The sequence below is a fragment of the Gopherus flavomarginatus genome, chromosome 11 (genome assembly GCF_025201925.1).
Source record: "Gopherus flavomarginatus isolate rGopFla2 chromosome 11, rGopFla2.mat.asm, whole genome shotgun sequence".
Lineage (NCBI taxonomy): Eukaryota > Metazoa > Chordata > Testudines > Testudinidae > Gopherus > Gopherus flavomarginatus.
The window spans coordinates 33,640,434-33,657,890 of NC_066627.1; the positions used below are offsets into that span (position 1 = coordinate 33,640,434).

At 48.2% G+C, this 17,457-nt stretch overlaps 1 protein-coding gene across 1 annotated transcript in view; it reads left to right on the forward strand.

The window, feature by feature from the left end:
- Positions 1-17,457, forward strand: part of JPH2 (junctophilin 2) — a 66,648-nt gene that overhangs the window by 40,292 nt on the left and 8,899 nt on the right. Inside the window, exon 3 of the mRNA XM_050917309.1 lies at positions 4,135-4,253. Coding sequence (XP_050773266.1) covers positions 4,135-4,253 — 119 coding nt within the window. The remainder of the gene's footprint in view (positions 1-4,134; positions 4,254-17,457) is intronic.

The window sequence follows — 17,457 nt, forward strand, 5'->3', positions numbered from 1 at the left end:
TTTAGCATAATTCACTTTGGAAGTGAATTAAACTACACTGAATTAAGGCTACTCTAATTTTAGATGAGGGTGTTCACACAGGGTTTTAATGCAGTTTAACTAACTCACTTCAAATTCAGATCTTTAATTAATTTGGATTAATTATCCTCAATGTCCCTGGGTAGACAAGCCCTAGTATATCCAGAGCCGGTTCCTAGTTTTAGTTCCCTAAAAGTCCATTCAAGTTAATCATCTTAGAGTGAGGCCCCACTATCATGTTAGCCCATACTGCAATATACTAAAGGCAAGCAGGCTACTGATGATAGGGAGGTGACCCTCCATCCAATTTAGCCCTCAGAATGGCGAGTTGAGGTGGTTGCAAATAGGAATGTGCCTGCCTGATGTCTCCCAGTCTGAGAATGTTTCTTATTCTATCATATGTCTCTTCCTTGGACATTCTGCTACTGAACATCCCAATACCCCATTCTTCACAAACCCTAGGCTTTGGTTTAGGAGCCAGATACCACAACAAGGGCTGGATTTGTGCAGCCCTTTCCGGCCATGTCAAGCACATGCTCCCACAAGAGGTCCCATTGGGCCGGCGTCTGTGCTCTGCTCCAGCCTCTTCATGCCACTCTACCGGCAGTAAACCTAGCAGAGATGGCCTCTGGGGATCACGGTACCTCATAATGGCTCTACACTGCCTCTCTCACAGTCCCCAGCATAGAGAGTGTGTTGTGGGAAGAAGGGGACATGGCCACAGCATGATGAATATAAGTTAGGGTGGCCATGTGGCAGCTCTGACTTAAAATAAGGGCCACGAGAAGCTCAGGAATGCAGAAGTTGCAATGGTGGCTTAAAGCCCCTCTGTCCCTGGGCTGGAGGAACAGAGGATCTGGCCCATCCTCTTCAATGGGACTACAAGGGAACGAGCACTCACCAACGCACACAAAGGTGGCCCATTCTAGCCCCAAGCATGCAACTTCAACCCCTTGATCAATGGGGCAGACAATGTCCTCGGACACTGTAGGGCAGGTTCTGAGATTCCCACCCTAATTTAGTAGCTAAAGCCTGGGCTTCTTTCTCTGGATTGCCCCCTCTAGGATACAAGTGCAAGAAGTAATTTTGAACAGAAAAACAAAAATTGTAGAATGCTATCCAAGACCGCTCAGCTTGCAAGCTAGAAGGAAGATGACGGGTAAATGTAAGCAATAGGCTGACTCCTGTTTGGATTGCCCCTTCTGGGATCCAAGTGGAAGAGCGGCACTGTCAATGTTTGTCAAGCTGCACTCTTTCCCAGAGCATTGCTTTGGAGAGTTAAAAGGAGCACCTCTCTGCAAGGTGAAGGCTGCTTTCAGGCTCTGCGCTGAGCGCTGTGAATCCACCCTGATTCCCCAGGCACGAAAAGCACATAAATATGCCACCAGGCCCTCCCCAGATTGTAGTGGAATTAATCACACTGATTATATGCTACCAAAAAAGGAGACACTTTCTCTGTTTACAGCTTCCTGTGATCTCCTGCATGCAGTCGAGGTTTAAAATTGCAGACTTCTGTCTCATCAGCTAGTGTCTCTGGATGTTTCAGGAGCTCTTAATAATTTTGGACAGAAAAACAAAAATTGTAGAAAACTATCTGAGAGAGCTCAGCTTGCAAGCTAAGAAGGAAGATAATGGTAAATGTAAACAATAGGACGACGCCTGTTTCCAACATAAAGGGAGATGATTCCAGATATAGAAATTCTGAAGCATAAGGGGGATGTATATTGTGGTTATTTGCATGTTAAGAGTCAGAATGCCCTTCTAGTTCACAGCATTTTACAGCATTGCTGAGCATGAAGATTTGGGAACATGCTAGCCATTTAATTCTTTTCCATAATCTTTGCAACCAAGAATCATGGAAGTTTCTCTCGCCTTTCATCGTAAAGAAACTTGGGGGCAAAATTTGAGCAGCCTCTTTTATTGCACCTGCAATATTTGTGTGCGCCAAAACCCTCCCCCCTCACACATATGTAAGTGGGTATTTGGTGAAAGAGAATTAATCCTGGGGTCCTGGCTAAACTGAAGCTCTGGTGATTACATTCTATCTAAAATTCCCTTTGCAGTCTCAATGGAATACAGTATCTTTCCTCAGTTCCAGTTCTAAGATGTTGCTCTACCATTGTGTGCCATCAAACAGCATCTGTATTTCACCCCAACCGGGTCTGTGTATCAGTGTGGGGAAAAGGATCACTGTGTGTCACTTAACTAGCTCACAGATTATTGCAAAGCTGAATTAATGCTTGTAATTAATAGTATTCGTGTTTACACGTACAGATCAATAATCATACATCTAACTGTCCTTATTTATACAAATGTGTGTAGTTTTGTATATGCACATTTACATATCCACAAATATGGATTGATGTGATTCTGGAAGCTGCTGAAAATCTGGTCTTCTTGACAGTGTTAGGAAAACAAGTATTCTTAGCCTTGGATGGAACAGGGTGGCTTGTTTGTGCACAGAATTGGTCTCTTCTGTTCTGAAGGCTCAATTTCACTGTTGAAGTCAGCTTCATACCTGGGCTGCCCAGAGGATTCAGGGGGCATGGGGCAAAGCAATTTTGGGGGGCCCTTCCATAAAAAAAGTTGCAAAACTATAGAATATTATATTCTCGTGGGGGCCCCTGTGGGGCCCAGGTCCTGGGTCAAATTGCCCCCATTTGTCATCCCCTCCCCGCCCTCCCCCCACCCTCCCAGGCAGCCCTGCTTCATACTTAAGGTGACCAGATGAGAGGAAGGAAATATTGGGACACACAGGGTGGTCTCCGGCGGAGAAGAAAAGAACCCAAAAAACAGTGCGAAATATCGGGACAAATGCCTAAATATCTGGACGATCCTGATTTTATAGGGACATCTGGTCACCCTATTCATACTAAACAGGCATCTTTGCTCCAAAGCTAGCTTAACTTCTCATGTGAAGATCATAGGGACCAAAATGCTAGGTATCTTAGCAATCTCACAGACAGACAGATAACTTAGTCAGCCTTATGAAGCAAGCAGGAGATGTTTCTCTACAGGACTAAGAAGCCAAGGTATGAAAGAGGAGACATCTGTGCCACTGCTGGTGGTTTTCATATTACAAGGGCAGCTCTGGAGGTTGGTATGGATAGGGGAATCTGCCTGAAAGACTGAACTCTTGTTTCTTTTATGGTCACTTGAGAGGCATTCAGGACAGAACTTGCCTAGCTTTGCCCACTGTTGCATGTGGGGATCTACGGTTCCATAGCCTGCTCCTATGCAGGAAAGATGAAGCTGTCTGTGTACCACACTCAAGACTTTTGAGGCTGCAGTTGGCCCTTAGGCCATAATGTTGTTGTCATGTACATTGTAGAAATGCCCAAACTGTGCAAGACGCATGGTCCCTGCCCCAAGAACTTACCGTTTTAAATACAAACCAGCTGACAAAAGGTGGGGGAAAGAAGTGTTCCTTGGTGTTCCCTGGCTATGGAAACAGAATCCCATCCTACAACAAGGATGCCACATCTCAGAGGGGGCCTTTCCTTCCGTGTCCCACTACAGCAGGTGTGATTGGCTGGGGCACTCCTGCTCCAAGTCCCCAAGGTTGAAGGTGTGGTAGCCATGCAATAGAGCTGTGCCATTTGTTAGCACAATTACTGGCTAATTAGGCACATTTGCAAACACAGTTACCTTATTCTTATGCACAGCTAGGTGTGCACGTGGACACAGACTATGCTTGAGCAGTTGTGCACTTAACTTATTTGCCAGTCTGTCCCATTTTGCTTGGCTGTCCATAGGCTGTGGATTTTCATTTCCATTCAGTGGCTTCTGTTTGCTGGCAGGTGGGGTTAGCTTAGTGCAGTGCTGGTTTGCCACCTGTTGATGGTAACAATCATGTCTGTTTTTAACTACATAATGGTGCCCAGGTCTATGGCAGCAGGGGTGGCAGTAAACATCCTAGGAAAATGACTAGTTGGCAGGTGAATAGGCTAAACTTTTCACTGCTCCTTCTGCCCACTTGTCAAAGGGATTATTGGGAAATGAGGTGCCAGGTTTTTAATTCTTCAGTGTTCTCTGTGTGGCCAATGACATGTGCTTGGGCCAGGCTGATCATAGCTTCAGGAGATACTTAATGTCATGACGGTGTTTTCTTCACAGGACCTCCCATGCCAAAGCCAAGGCAGATGGAGCTGAGCAAGCAGCTCAGGCAGCTAACAATGAATCGAGCGTAGCCAGGACTATGGCCAGGGAACTATCTCCAGACTTCTATCAGCCAGGTAAGCTGGGGGAGCAGCTTCTACTTAAACCTCAGGTGCTGTGCCCCAATCATCAGGGAGCAGGAGAAGGCAAGAGAAACAGGCTGAGAAGAGCAGAGGAGCGTTTTGCGATTTCCCAGTGAGTCGAACGCAGCCCATTGGTACAATGTGGGCTGGCCAGTTTACTCAGTGATACTGACCCAAGACACTTTCCCAAAAGCTTTTTGCTCCCCAGGTCAGCAAGGGCTAGAAATGACTTGGAGGAAAAGAAGCAAATAAAGAATTAAATAAATTGGTGCTTGCCCCCCCATCTTCCGCCACCCTTTCTATAGGTCCGGGCTGGCTGCAGATTTGCCTGGACCCCAATTGTGTTCCCATAATCCACTGCTTGTACATTGGGGTTGTAGCAGTTCATCATAAGAACATAAGAACGGCTATACTGGGTCAGACCAAAGGTCCATCTAGCCTAGTATCTGTGTACCAACAGTGGCCAATGCCAGGTGCCCCAGAGGGAGTGAACCTAACAGGCAATGATTAAGTGATCTCTCTCGTATGCAGGTCTGCACTTTTAAAGAGCTTTACCTTGATTTTTGTGGTCCAGCTTTGCCAGAGGAATTCATAGCTTCATGTGTCTCCACACTGGACAGGAGGGTTCTCAGGTTTAGCTAATTAATGCCTGTAAAATGCAGTGAGAAAGCTACACTGTAAAATATTATCGTTAGTTACTATTTAATTTCTTACCACAGATGCAGATTATTCTGTTAGGAAAATACTTGGGCAGCTATTTCTGGTGATGGAGCATTAGTGAATTAATAGATGTGATGTTTACTACTAGAACCTGATCATAAATGCCAGGAACTTTCCCTAACTACAGCCAACTGGAAATGCATTCTTCTTAAGTATTGTAAACCTGACTTTGTCCACTGAGGGAGCAGATCTAGTGGCTAGTGCAGACAACTTGCGGTCCTAACTCTGACATCTTTCTCCTGACTTGTTTTGTTATCTCAAGCAAGTCACTCCACCTCTCAGTGCCTGAATTTACAAAGAGGCTAGGTGATTTGCCTAAGATAATACAGGAAATCAGTAGTAGAGGTGGGAATAGAACTCAAGTGTCCAGACACCCAACCCCCTTCATTAACCAGTAGGCTGTGATGCTTACTTCTCCTTTGATTTGAATACCTTGAGGATTACAGTGATCTCTGGTATTAACATGAAAACAGGACACACAGTAGGAAAGAAAAATTGCTCCTCTCCAACACAGAAATTCTACAGGTTGAAGGAGAAAAATCCCCACAGATATTGTCCAAATTCCCTGCAGACATCTGTTGTCCCTGGCTATAATAGCTGAGATACATCACTCTGTGGGAGGACTTCCTGGGTACCCAAAGCATGGTCATTTCTGTTGTAGCTGGCTTTAAGCTAGGAAGCACCATCATACGTTGGCATGTGTGTGAGCCAACATGTGACGCTTCAGTTAACAATAGCTCATTTAATCCCAGCATGAGACTGTCAGCTGTCACTTATGGTTCCACAATTCACCCAGCACACACCAGGGTATTTATAGCATGCATGTAAGAGGAAATTGGAATTCCCAGTGTGAGTTTTTCTTTTAAGTATATATTTAGATTTTTTTTGCATCTGTGGTGATTCCATGACGTAATTTGTGCACCCTTTGCAAAATGGCCTCCCCTCAAATGCTTGAACCAGCTAAATGCCTTTTGAATTTAGAGTCACATCAGATTCTTGCATCTTCTAATATTTTATTAGAATTCCTGTTTTCCTTCTTTTGCTCTCTTTTTAATGCAAATTATGTTTTATTGAGAGAGTGGAGTACAGAAAAGCAAAATGATACAACACTACCAGGAAAACATGTATCTGTAAACAAAACTGTAATGGTCTGAATTTTCATTTACACTCAAATTCCTTTATACCACTCTGCCAGTTTAAAAGGGCGTAAACATAGCATAACTGGGAATCTGGCCCACTAGCAATCAAATTCCAACCAAGTGTTATCAGGGGTGGCTCCAGGCCCCAGCACGCCAAGTGCGTGCTTGGGGTGGCATGCCGCGGGGAGCGCTCTGCCGGTCGCTGGGAGGGCGGCAGGCAGGCAGCCTTCGGCGGCATGCCTGTGGAGGGTCCGCTAGTCCTGCAGCTCTAGTGGACCTCCCGCAGGCGTGCCTGCAGAGGGTCCGCTGGTCCCGTGGCTTCAGTGGAGCTGTGGGACCAGCGGACCCTCCGCAGGCACGCCTGCGGGAGGTCCACCGGAGCCGCCTGACCGGAGACCGGCAGAGTGCCCCCCGCGGCATGCCGCTGTGCTTGGGGTGGCGAAATGTCTACAGCTGCCCCTGAGTGTTATACAAATGGAATTCCTTCATGTCAATCTTTCTTATGTCAGGATGTTCCTCTCTTTCACTGAGTTTTATTTTAAGTACGTGATTTTTAAATAATACACAACTTCCAGTTTATCTGCAGACTTGAGTTTATGGGGATCAAATAAAGACCCAGAAATCACATGTACACAAAAGAGAAAATAAATGACATTTATTTTCTTTTGCATGGTTTCAACCCATGGCAGTAACTGCCATGACTTCTCATCATGTGACACATCAGTCATTTCTATTCACAGTGGTGTCTCCTCCGGATTCAGGCCATGACCGGTTGCATACATCTGGCAGTGTGATGTCTCATCATAGATGCATCCCTCCCACTCTGTTATGGGTGCAAAGTAGAGCTGGGTAAAAAATGCTTGCAAAAGTTTCGCAAATTCATGTTGGTTTTATCAGTTTGGTTCAGATGGAAAAAAATTTGAAAAAGTCAAAACCTATTATGTCAGTGTTTTCAAACTGAAATGTTTTGAGGTTGGGGGGTCAAAATGACTTTTTATTGCAACATTTTTGTCTTATCTTTTTTAAAATGCAAAAAGGTACAAGCACTGCTCAGATTTGAAACCAAATGTTTCATTTTGTGTCAACCAAAATATTTCTTTCAAGCAAAAATGTTTTTTTGTTTTTGTTTTTTTTACTTTTTGCTTCACTGAAAACTCCAAAAATTTCATTTTTGGGTAGACTTGAAACAATTTTTGTCCTGATTTTTCAGAACTATCAGTGAACTGAAAAGTCTATTATTTGCCCAGCTCTTGTGATAGGAGTCCTGGACTTACACAGCTACATTCCCAAGGGTGCGTCTTCACTGCAGAGTTAGCTTTGGGATTGGGATGCAAGTCTCAGCACCCAGATTAGCCTAGCCTGGCTGTTAGCATCCCCACAGCAAAGCTACACCTATGTTACTGTGTCCTCACTGGTTCTGCACTTGACCATGCATCCCTGGGGGCATATCCCGTGGTTCTTCAAATGCTTGCTCATGTTGATTCAATTCTAGGTGTGCGCACACCCATCTGCGTGATCATTGGAGATTTTTGCATTGGGGTACCTGAAGGACCGGCTGTAGTGCCCTCTAGAGTGCCATGCTCATGCCACGGTTTATCAGGCACTGACGGCCCATGCCCTCTCAGTTCCTTCTTACTGCCCATGGTGGTCAGTCAGAGCGGCTCTCTTGCTTGTCTAGAGCTAGCGATTTCTCCCATTGGACTTTCCCCTCAGGCCTTTGTTTGATTGTAGTTAGTGTTAAGTAGTTGTTAAGCGCATAGTTAGCTGATAGTTAAGGTCCCAGCGGGGACTTCGCCCCAAGCGGGGCATGCCCCAAGCTCCCAGGTTTAAGCCCTGCTTGGTCTGTGGCAGGCCTATGCCTGTGAGTGACCTCCCCAACAGCTGCCTTAAGTGCTTAGGGGAATCACACATCAAGGAGCGTTGTTGAATCTGTAAGAACTTTTGGCCTCATACCCAGAAGGAGAGGGACATTCACCTCAGGGCTCTCCTGATGGAGTCCGCTGTCTGCTCAGCTTTCGGAGCACTCTGTGCAGGCCGCACTGGATACTTCGGCTTCCGTGTGCAGTGCGCCACCAGCGCCCAGCTCCCCTTGGCAACGTTCGCTGTCGCCGGTGCCGGAAAAGAAGGCAAAGAAGCGGCCATCGGCACCAAGCAACAAGGCCCAGGGTCATTCAGTAGAGAGACCAGGCCTGTCTGCTAACCTTCTCCAGAGCTGTAATAACCTTAGTCCCAGATTTGGACCTTAGCGTCCAAAATATGGGGGTTAGCATGAAAAACCTCCAAGCTTAGTTACCAGCTTGGACCTGGTACCTGCTGCCACCACCCAAAAAATTAGAGTGTTTTGGGGCACTCTGGTCCCCCTGAAAAACCTTCCCTGGGGACCCCAAGACCCAAATCCCTTGAGTCTCACAACAAAGGGAAATAATCCTTTTTCCCTTCCCCCCTCCAGGTGCTCCTGGAGAGATACACAGACACAAGCTCTGTGAACCCAAACAGAGTGAATCTCCCTCTCTGTTCCCAATCCTGGAAACAAAAAGTACTTTCCTATTCCCCCAGAGGGAATGCAAAAATCAGGCTAGCAATCCAACACACAGATCTCCCCGATTCCTTCCTCCCACCAATTCCCTGGTGAGTACAGACTCAATTTCCCTGAAGTAAAGAAAAACTCCAACAGGTCTTAAAAGAAAGCTTTATATAAAAAGGAAGAAAAATAAGTACAAATGTTCTCTCTGTATTAAGATGATACAACACAGGGTCAATTGCTTAAAAGAATATTGAATAAACAGCCTTATTCAAAAAGAATACAAATCAAAGCACTCCAGCACTTATATTCATGCAAATACCAAAGAAAAGAAACCATAGAACTTACTATCTGATCTCTTTGTCCTTACACTTAGAAACAGAAGACTAGAAAGTAGAAGTACTTCTCCAAAGCTCAGAGAAAGCAGGCAGGCAGACAAAAGACAAAAGACTCAGACACTCAATTCCCTCCACCCAAAGTTGAAAAAATCCGGTTTCCTGATTGGTCCTCTGGTCAGGTGCTTCAGGTGAAAGAGACATTAACCCTTAGCTATCTGTTTATGACAAGAGCAACACGAGCATGCCTCTGCAGCTGGGGCTCTTAGCCCTCTTAAAGGTCTGTCACTGACTCTGGTGAGCAGAATGGGACCCACCATCCTGCCTGCACCGTCGTCATCCCAAACCCAGGTGCAGAGAGAGCACAGTTCACCCTCTTGCCAATCCGCTCTAGATGTCGGTCTCAGTCGCCGGCAGCGTGGGACTGCTCCCCTTTGTGTTCCGGTCTCCATGGCACCATTCCCCCCAACGCCAGTTCTCCCCAGTACTGAGACCATTCTCCCCAGTATAACAACCAGTCACTTCTGTGTGACCAGCACTCACCAGTAGCCACAAACAGCAAGCAGACCCAGGAGTCGATGGCTCCTCCCTTGTCGCTGGAGAGTGATTCCTCTGGCAGAGAGACCCAATTCAGCCCATTGCCTCAGTCTCCATGATGAGATTGGGCACCGGAAACTGCTCTGCTGTCCACGGCACCTCAGTGGCAGCAAGGCCAGTGGCCAACACTCTGGCCATATTGGGGAGCCTGGGGAGTTCTGGTGATGACAATGCCTTCTTTGCAGCATGCATCAGTGGCTGTGTTGGACCGAAGATCGACGGCTTCACTGGCACCAGGCCCAGTGCCAGAAGCTCGCTCTGAGGTTGATGTGGAGTATACGGTGCCCACCCCCAAACCTCCCTCTCCAGCGGCTGCCGAGCCCTCGGCACCTCTACCGGTGGCCAGGGCCGCCTCCTCTTCTCCAGATGAGGCGGTCGTGGGACCTTCCAGGGCCAGCCCCCCAGATGACTTTAAAGAATACCAAGCCCTTCTCAGGTGGGTGGCCGAAAACTTGGGGCTAGAAGTGCAGGAGATGGCAAAGCAGGAGGACACCTTTTTCAATGTCCTCTCAGCCTCCATGCTCCCCCAGATTGCCCAATTTGTACATGATGGGGTCCTCAAGATTGCTAAGGCTCTATGGCAGACCCCATCCTCTATCCTACCCACCTCGAAATGGTCTGAGAAAAAGTACTTTGTACCAGCCAAAGATTTCGAGTGCTTGTATACCCACCCTCCCCCAAGCTCACTGATGGTGTCAGCAGCCAACGAGAAGGAAAAGCAGATTCCCTCCTACCTCTACCCCAAGAACACAGAAGCCAAGAAACTTGATTTATTTGGCAGAAAAATTTATTCAACAGCAAGCTTACAATTTTGGGTGGCGAACCATCAAGCCCTTCTGGGCCTATACAATTTTAACCTCTGGGACAGCCTCCTGAAGTTCCAGGACTCCCTTCCTCGGTGTCAGGCTCAGGAGTTTGGTACTCTGGTAGAGGAAGGGACCGCAGCAGCTCGGCAGCAAGGGTTATCACGTTGGTGGTGGTTATGCTATGCAACTTCTAGTTCCAAATGGCAGTCTTTTTCCAGGAGATGCAGGCCTCAATTCAAGACCTCCCCTTTGATGGAGTTGGGCTCTTCTCTGATCAGATGGACACCAGGCTACATGGGTTGAAGGACACTAAGGCTACCCTTCGTTCGTTGGGCATGCAAGGAGAAGGGACACCGGGTTTAGCCATCGCCGCCCTTCCTCCTCTCTCTCACCAGCCCAGCCCGGACCTGCTAAGCGCCTGAGGGGGACCAAAACCGATTGTTTTGAGGGTGCACTCAAGAGCAATTCCCCAGTCAGCTGGCTGGATCCTGCCCATCCTTTCCTCAACCACCTTTCCCCCTACCACTTGGCCTGGTCACGAGTTACCTTGGACCACTGGGTCCTGGACATAGTAGCTTGGGGCTATACCCTGCAGTTTGTGGATACCCCTCCTTCCCAACCCCCTGATTCCCTGTCCGTCTTCAGGTATCCCTCTCGTGAGCAAGTCCCGGTTCAGGAGGTCGACAAGCTCCTGCAGTTGGGCTGTGGAGGCGGTTCCTCAGGACATGGAAGAAAGAAGATTCTACTCCAGATACTTGCTAATCCCAAAGGCCAAACTGGGGCCTCAGACCCATCCTGGACCTGCGTGGCCTCAAGTCTCTCAAGAAGTTTAAGTTCCACATGGTCTCCCTGGCCTGCATTATCCCCTCCCTGGATCTGGGGGACTGGTACACCATTCTCAACTTAAAGGACACTTATTTCCATGTCTCCATATTCCCAGGACACAGACAGTTCTTGTATTTCATAGTGGCAGGATGCCACTTCCAGTTCATGGTGCTATCCTTTGACCTGTCCTCAGCCCCCAGGGTGTTCACGAAATGCGTGGTGCCAGTAGCAGCTTACCTCAGATGCTGGGGGGTCCAGATCTTTCCGTATCTTGATGACTGGTTCATCAAGGGCAGGTCTCTGGGACAGGTGCAGAGAAGCCTCGATCTGGTATTCTCCACCTGCAGCGACATGGGTCTGTTGATAAACATGGAAAAGCACACGTTAACGCTGGTCCAGTGCATAGAGTTTATCAGAGTGGTTCTCGATTCCCGGGCCTTCCTTCTGGAAACACACTTTCAGGCCATGGTGGATCTCATTGCCCAAGTGAGGAGACATCCGATCACCATGGCCCACACTTGTCTGCAGCTGATGGGCCACATGCAGCGTGGACGTACATGGTCAGGCATGCCCAGCTTCATCTGCAACCCCTGCAAATGTGGCTAGCAATGGTCTATGTTCCCAGTAGGCACCCCCTAGACTGAGCAGTCACTGTGCTGGACCGTGTCCTCTCACTCTTGAACTGGGGGCTAGACTCCAGGTCAGCGCTGCGGGGAGATTCCCTTTGTATACCCATCACTGTCACTCACCCTGGTCTTGGACGCATCAGATCTGGGCTGCGGAGCCCACGTGGGCGAGCTCAGCACCGAAGGTTGCTGGATGCAGCACGACTTAGCTCTTCATATCAATGTCAGGGAGCTCAAGATGGTGCGCCAGACCTATCAGTCATTTTTGTCCCACCTGAAAGGCAAGGTGGTGCAGGTCCTCATGGACAACATGGCCACAATGTATTACAACAATAGGCAAGGCGGTGCCAGGTCCTAGGCCCTGTGTCAAGTGGAGCTCAGCCTCTGGGTCCTTTTTGTGCAGAACGCCATCCATCTGGTGGCCACTCATGTACATGGAAACCAGGAAAATCGTGGTAGATTGCCTCAGCAGGACCTCCTCTCGCCATGAGTGGTCACTCCATCCAGAGGTGGTCAACCTGATCTTCCGACGATGGGGGACTCCCAGGTGGAACTGTTTGTGTCCAGGCAGAACAGGAAGTGCCACGTGTTCTGCTCCCTGTATGGCGGGGACAAGGGTTCCCTGTTGGACACCTTTCTGATCCCGTGGTTGGGAGCACTGATGTACACTTTTCCACCAGTGCTGTTTATCCACAGTGTCCTGCTAAAGATGAAGCAAGACAGAGCATGCGTCATTCTCATTGCCCCACGTGGCCTCACCAGCACTGGTTCGACAGGCTGCTGAGTCTTTCGGTGGCCAACCCATTGCAGTTACCTCTCCATCTGGATCTGCGATCCCAGAACCACGGCAATCTGCTGCACCCGAACCTGGTGTCACTGCACCTGACAGCATGGCTGCTCTGTGTCTAAGCATGGACACGCGAGAGTGCTTTGCAGCGGTCCAACAAGTCCTGCTGGGCAGCAGGAAGCCTTCCACCAGGGCTACCTAGGTGGCCAAGTGGAAGAGCTTCACATGTTGGACTTTGGATAAGCGTGTTCGTCCTGAGGAGGCCTCGTTGCCGGACATCCTGGACTATTTGCTGACTCTAAAACTCTAGAGCTTGTCGCTGTCTTTGGTCAGGGTGCACCTGGTGGCCATTTCTGCAGTCCACCCTCCACTTCAGGGCAGGTCTGTCTTCACCCTCCCAAGACAGCACAATTCCTGAAAGTTCTAGAGCGCCTGTACCTGCACGTCCGAGACTCAGTTCCCCCATGGGACGTGAATCTGGTGCTCTTGAAGCTCATGGACCCTCCTTTTGAACCCCTAGCTTCCTGCTCCCTCTTGCTCCTTCCCTGGAAGGCATCCTTCTTGGTCACTATAATGTCAGCATGGTGGGAGTCCGAGATCAGGGCGCTCACGTCGGAGCAACCCTATACGGTCTACAAGGACAAGGTCCAGCTGCACCTACGTCTGGCTTTTCTGCCCACAGTTGTTTCCCAGTTCCACATGGGCCAGGACAGTTACTTACCAGTCCTCTGTCCAAAGCCTCACACATCAGATGAGGGGCGCAGGTTGCATACACTGAACGTCAGATGGGCGCTGGCCTTCTACATCAATAGAATGAGGCCATTCCCTATGCAGTTGTTTATTTCTGTCACGGACACGATGAAGAGTTGCCAGGTGTCAGCCCAGAGAATTTTGTCTTGGATCAGGCGTGCATCCGCCAGTGCTACGAGCTGGCAAAAGTGCCCCCACCAGTGGTTGTGATGGCTTATTCCACTAGAGCACAGGCGTCTTAGGTGGCCTTCCTGGCACAGGTGCCGATCCAAGAGATCTGTCAGGCCGCCATCTGGTTATCCATCCATACGTTCGCGTTGCACTACGCACTGACCCAGCAGGGGCAATTCCTGAAGGTCTGCTGGCTTTGGCAGAGCTGCACTACAAGCTGCACGACGGTGAACTCCGAGCCCACCTCCATGGATACTGCTTGCGAGTCACCTAGAATGGAATCGACATGAGCAAGCACTCGAAGAAGAAAAAACGGTTATCTACCTTTCGTAACTGTTGTTCTTCAAGATGTGTTGCTCACGTCCATTCCACCACCTGCCCTCCTGCCCCTTGGTCGGAGTTGTTGGCAAGAAGGAACTGAGATGGTGTAGAGATATACCGCGGCATAAGTGCAGCACTCTAGAGGGCGCTACAGCTTTACCAGTACCACTACGGCAAAAATCTCTGATGTTCACGCACATGTAGGCGCATGAACCTAGCATGGAATGGACATGACCGACACATCTCAAAGAAAAACAGTTATGAAAGGCAGGTAACCATTTTTTCTTTGTGCTAAGAGGCTCTAGGTGTCATTCCCAGTTAATTATGTCAATTGTGTGAGAACTTGTCTATCCCCTGGGTGAAATCGTGGGAAAGCATTGGAGGATTGTCATTTCTTGAGTGATTTTGCCTGCATCCTCACTACAAAGTGAGCAGTTTCCAGCTTGAGTGAAGCACCCAGGTTCAAACCCACACTTTCAGCTGGGCCAACCACAGGTCAGAGGTTTTTTTGTTTGGACGGTTGGGGGCCTTGGGCTAAAACCCAGATAGGGTAACTGTGCAGTGAAGACATACCCCAAGAGGGCTGCGCCTCTTTTGTGGGTGCCACTCAAGTAGTTAGAAATACAAAGAGCTTATATTTGCACCTGCAGTTCATTTAGACGGGTGCAAAAAGAGCATCTACATTGCCAGTGCAAATCGCATCAGCCCTTTAGTGAGTATTGTGCATGGAGTCCCAGCCAGTATCACAGGTGTAACAAAAAGGGGCAAAAATCTGCAGGGAAAGGGCCTCGCTGAAATGTCGCACTCAGAGGCAGGCAACAAGACAGAGGCTGAGCAAACGCCGGCGAGTGAGAGAGGCGGGGAGTGCCGGCATGTTTGTGAGATTGATTTTTCTTGTGTGAATTATTCAGAGGGAGAAGACGGCACCAGCTGAGAGGTGAGGAACCCAAGGCAGGCGGGGAGGCTGCTGGGCGCTATTTTGAGGAGACTGAACAACTGGTGGAATGGCCTCCAAATAATCTAGTTGCAGCCAGAAATAAATGGCCCTGAATGGGTCTCTTTATGATTGACAGGAGCGTGCAGGCAGGGCAGGGTGGCTAAAATAAACCCTATACTTCTCCCCTACCCCCACCTTTGGTAGGAGTCACCCTATACAGGCCAGAGTTAGCAGCATAGTGCTCACACTACCGATTTTTAGCGGGAGTCAATCAACTTCCAGGCCAGCCTCAAAACCTCAGTTAATACTTGGGGGAAAGAAGAAAAAGAAATTGAACAGCTAGATAGTCCACTGTAGGGAGACTGAAAGGCCTGTTCCTTTGGAGCACATACTCTGCTACATACCCCTGTGTTCCATAGAAGCTCTCAGGTTCAGCAGAACCACACAGGGGATGCTGCTCCCAAAGACAGTTGTAGGTGGCATGGCTTGAACAGGAGCCAAAAGCATAATTCAGAGCAAATAATGTTTTAATGTGTGTTGCCTCGGTCTTCCCAGAGTACAGTTTAAGATTGGCTCGAATTATTATTGATCATTTGTATTACCACAGCACCTAGGAGCTCCTGTTGTGGACTAGCACCCCATTGTGCTAGGTGCTGTACAAACACTTGACAAATTCATTGTTCAAAATGCTTCGCCAAGTAATTCCTGCCAGCGGTTCTTGCTCTGCTGATCCGTCACAGGCCGCATGTTGTATTTGATGTTCACAACACAAACTGGACCCCTGGTTATTTCTGTTCCCTGACTCAGCTAAGCAGATCTCTTGGAACCAGGTTTCTGGTCTGAATGGTCAGGATTACAAATGTAAAATTTGCTTTACATGACTGATATGCTTGAATAGTCCCTTAAAATTCACTGTCTCTGCCAGCACACTTGTTTGCTGAAATACTGGCAGAAAGTGACCACAAAAGGGGCATGAACTCAGATTGAATAGAGTCGTTTACTCAGATGAATAGCCACAGACATGTTTCACTTAGGCACCCACCTCTAATTAAATCTGGGTTGTTTGCTCTAGTGTAGGCAGGATTTTTTGACAATTGTACTAGACGAAACAGACTCCATCTTCACCACCACCTCTTAGAAGGATTCTTAGCAGGGGTGTTGGGCTGGGACCACGTGGAGCGGAAGGAAGCTGCAACCAGTAGGAACATGACATGGTCTCCTGCATAAGGCACTAGGGCTCTGCCACTAAACTGCTATGTGACCTTGGGCAAATCACTTCCTCTCTCTATGCCTCTGTGTCCTCTCCCACCCTTTGTCTGTCTTATCTATTTAGACTGCAAGTACTTTGGGCAGTGGCCGTCTCTTACAATATGTATGTACAGCACCTAGCACAATGCTGCCCTGGTCTCAGTTGGGACCTCTAGGCACCACTGTTGTATCAGTAACAATAACCACCCTCCTGTAGACCAGGGGCCAAAGTATGTCCCTGCATCCTCACCTTTGCCTGCTGCCCTTTGATAACTGGCATAGCCCAATGACTCTACCCCATTCTGTTCAGCTTCCTGCACTCAGCCCCCTGGTACAGCATCTTCCAGCAGTGCTTTAAGAAATGTAACCTCGCATCTATTTGTTGTTTGTTTTTTCATCATCTCCCCACAGGGAGAAGCATGTGCAGGGCATGTTGGGTTGGTAGGATTTGGTTGTTTGCTTTAAAGAGGCCAGATTGTACTACTGTACATCAAAATGTAAGCAGGTTTGTTTGGTGGGGACTTGCTGTGCAGTCTTTGTGCAGGGCTACCAAGAAGCGAAGATTTACTAATAGGCAAACAATAATCTGAGATGTGTTGACACCAGCAAGTCAGATGAGGTCAGATGTCAGAGTGAAATCTAAATCCTGGAGTCACCTTGTGGAATTGTGATGGGTCTTTGCTCTGCTGTTCTGAACAGGATCTCCATGCCAGAGGTCACTTAGCTGAACATTGCACAGGTCTGCGGAGCTGCTTATCTATGCACTTGGCTGTCACAACAGGCCCTTCTGCCTAGATGACTCATTTGGCTCTCCCTGTATAGGTGCAGGGAAGTCCAACCAGGGAATGACTTTTTATTTTGACCTATAGCTACTTGTCTCAGTTTTCCCTTAGCTGCCTGTTTGAAGGGCAGTGTCAGAGATAGAGATAAGTGTCAGTTTCCAATGTGTGGTGAATCTCTTCTGAAAACATACTGTGATTTTAGGAGTTTAGATGTATTGAAGAAAATCCAACCTGGCTCTTTTCACATGAGGAGGTTAGAAAGTCCTTTCTTCAGGCAAAGGGAAATCAATCCATGGAACAAATTTCTAGGGCAAGTGACTAGAACAAAGAATATAAGAGTGAGAGACATTCACATTTGTTTCAGAAGGAGGGGAGTGAAGGGATCTGGAGAAAGACAGGAAGGTGAGGTTGAGGCTATGTCTACACTGATTTTCCTGTGCGTGTACACATACTCGCACTTGCTGTCATCAGTAGCGGCAGTCAAGGCACAGCTGAGCCGTGTCAAGTACAAACCAGTGGGCATGTACTCTGCATAGTCAGGACTCTGGGATCCTATTCCAGCTCTTCACATGATGTTCCCAGGTCACACAGTCAGTCACCTTGTATCTCTGTGCCTCAGCTTTTCCATCTGCA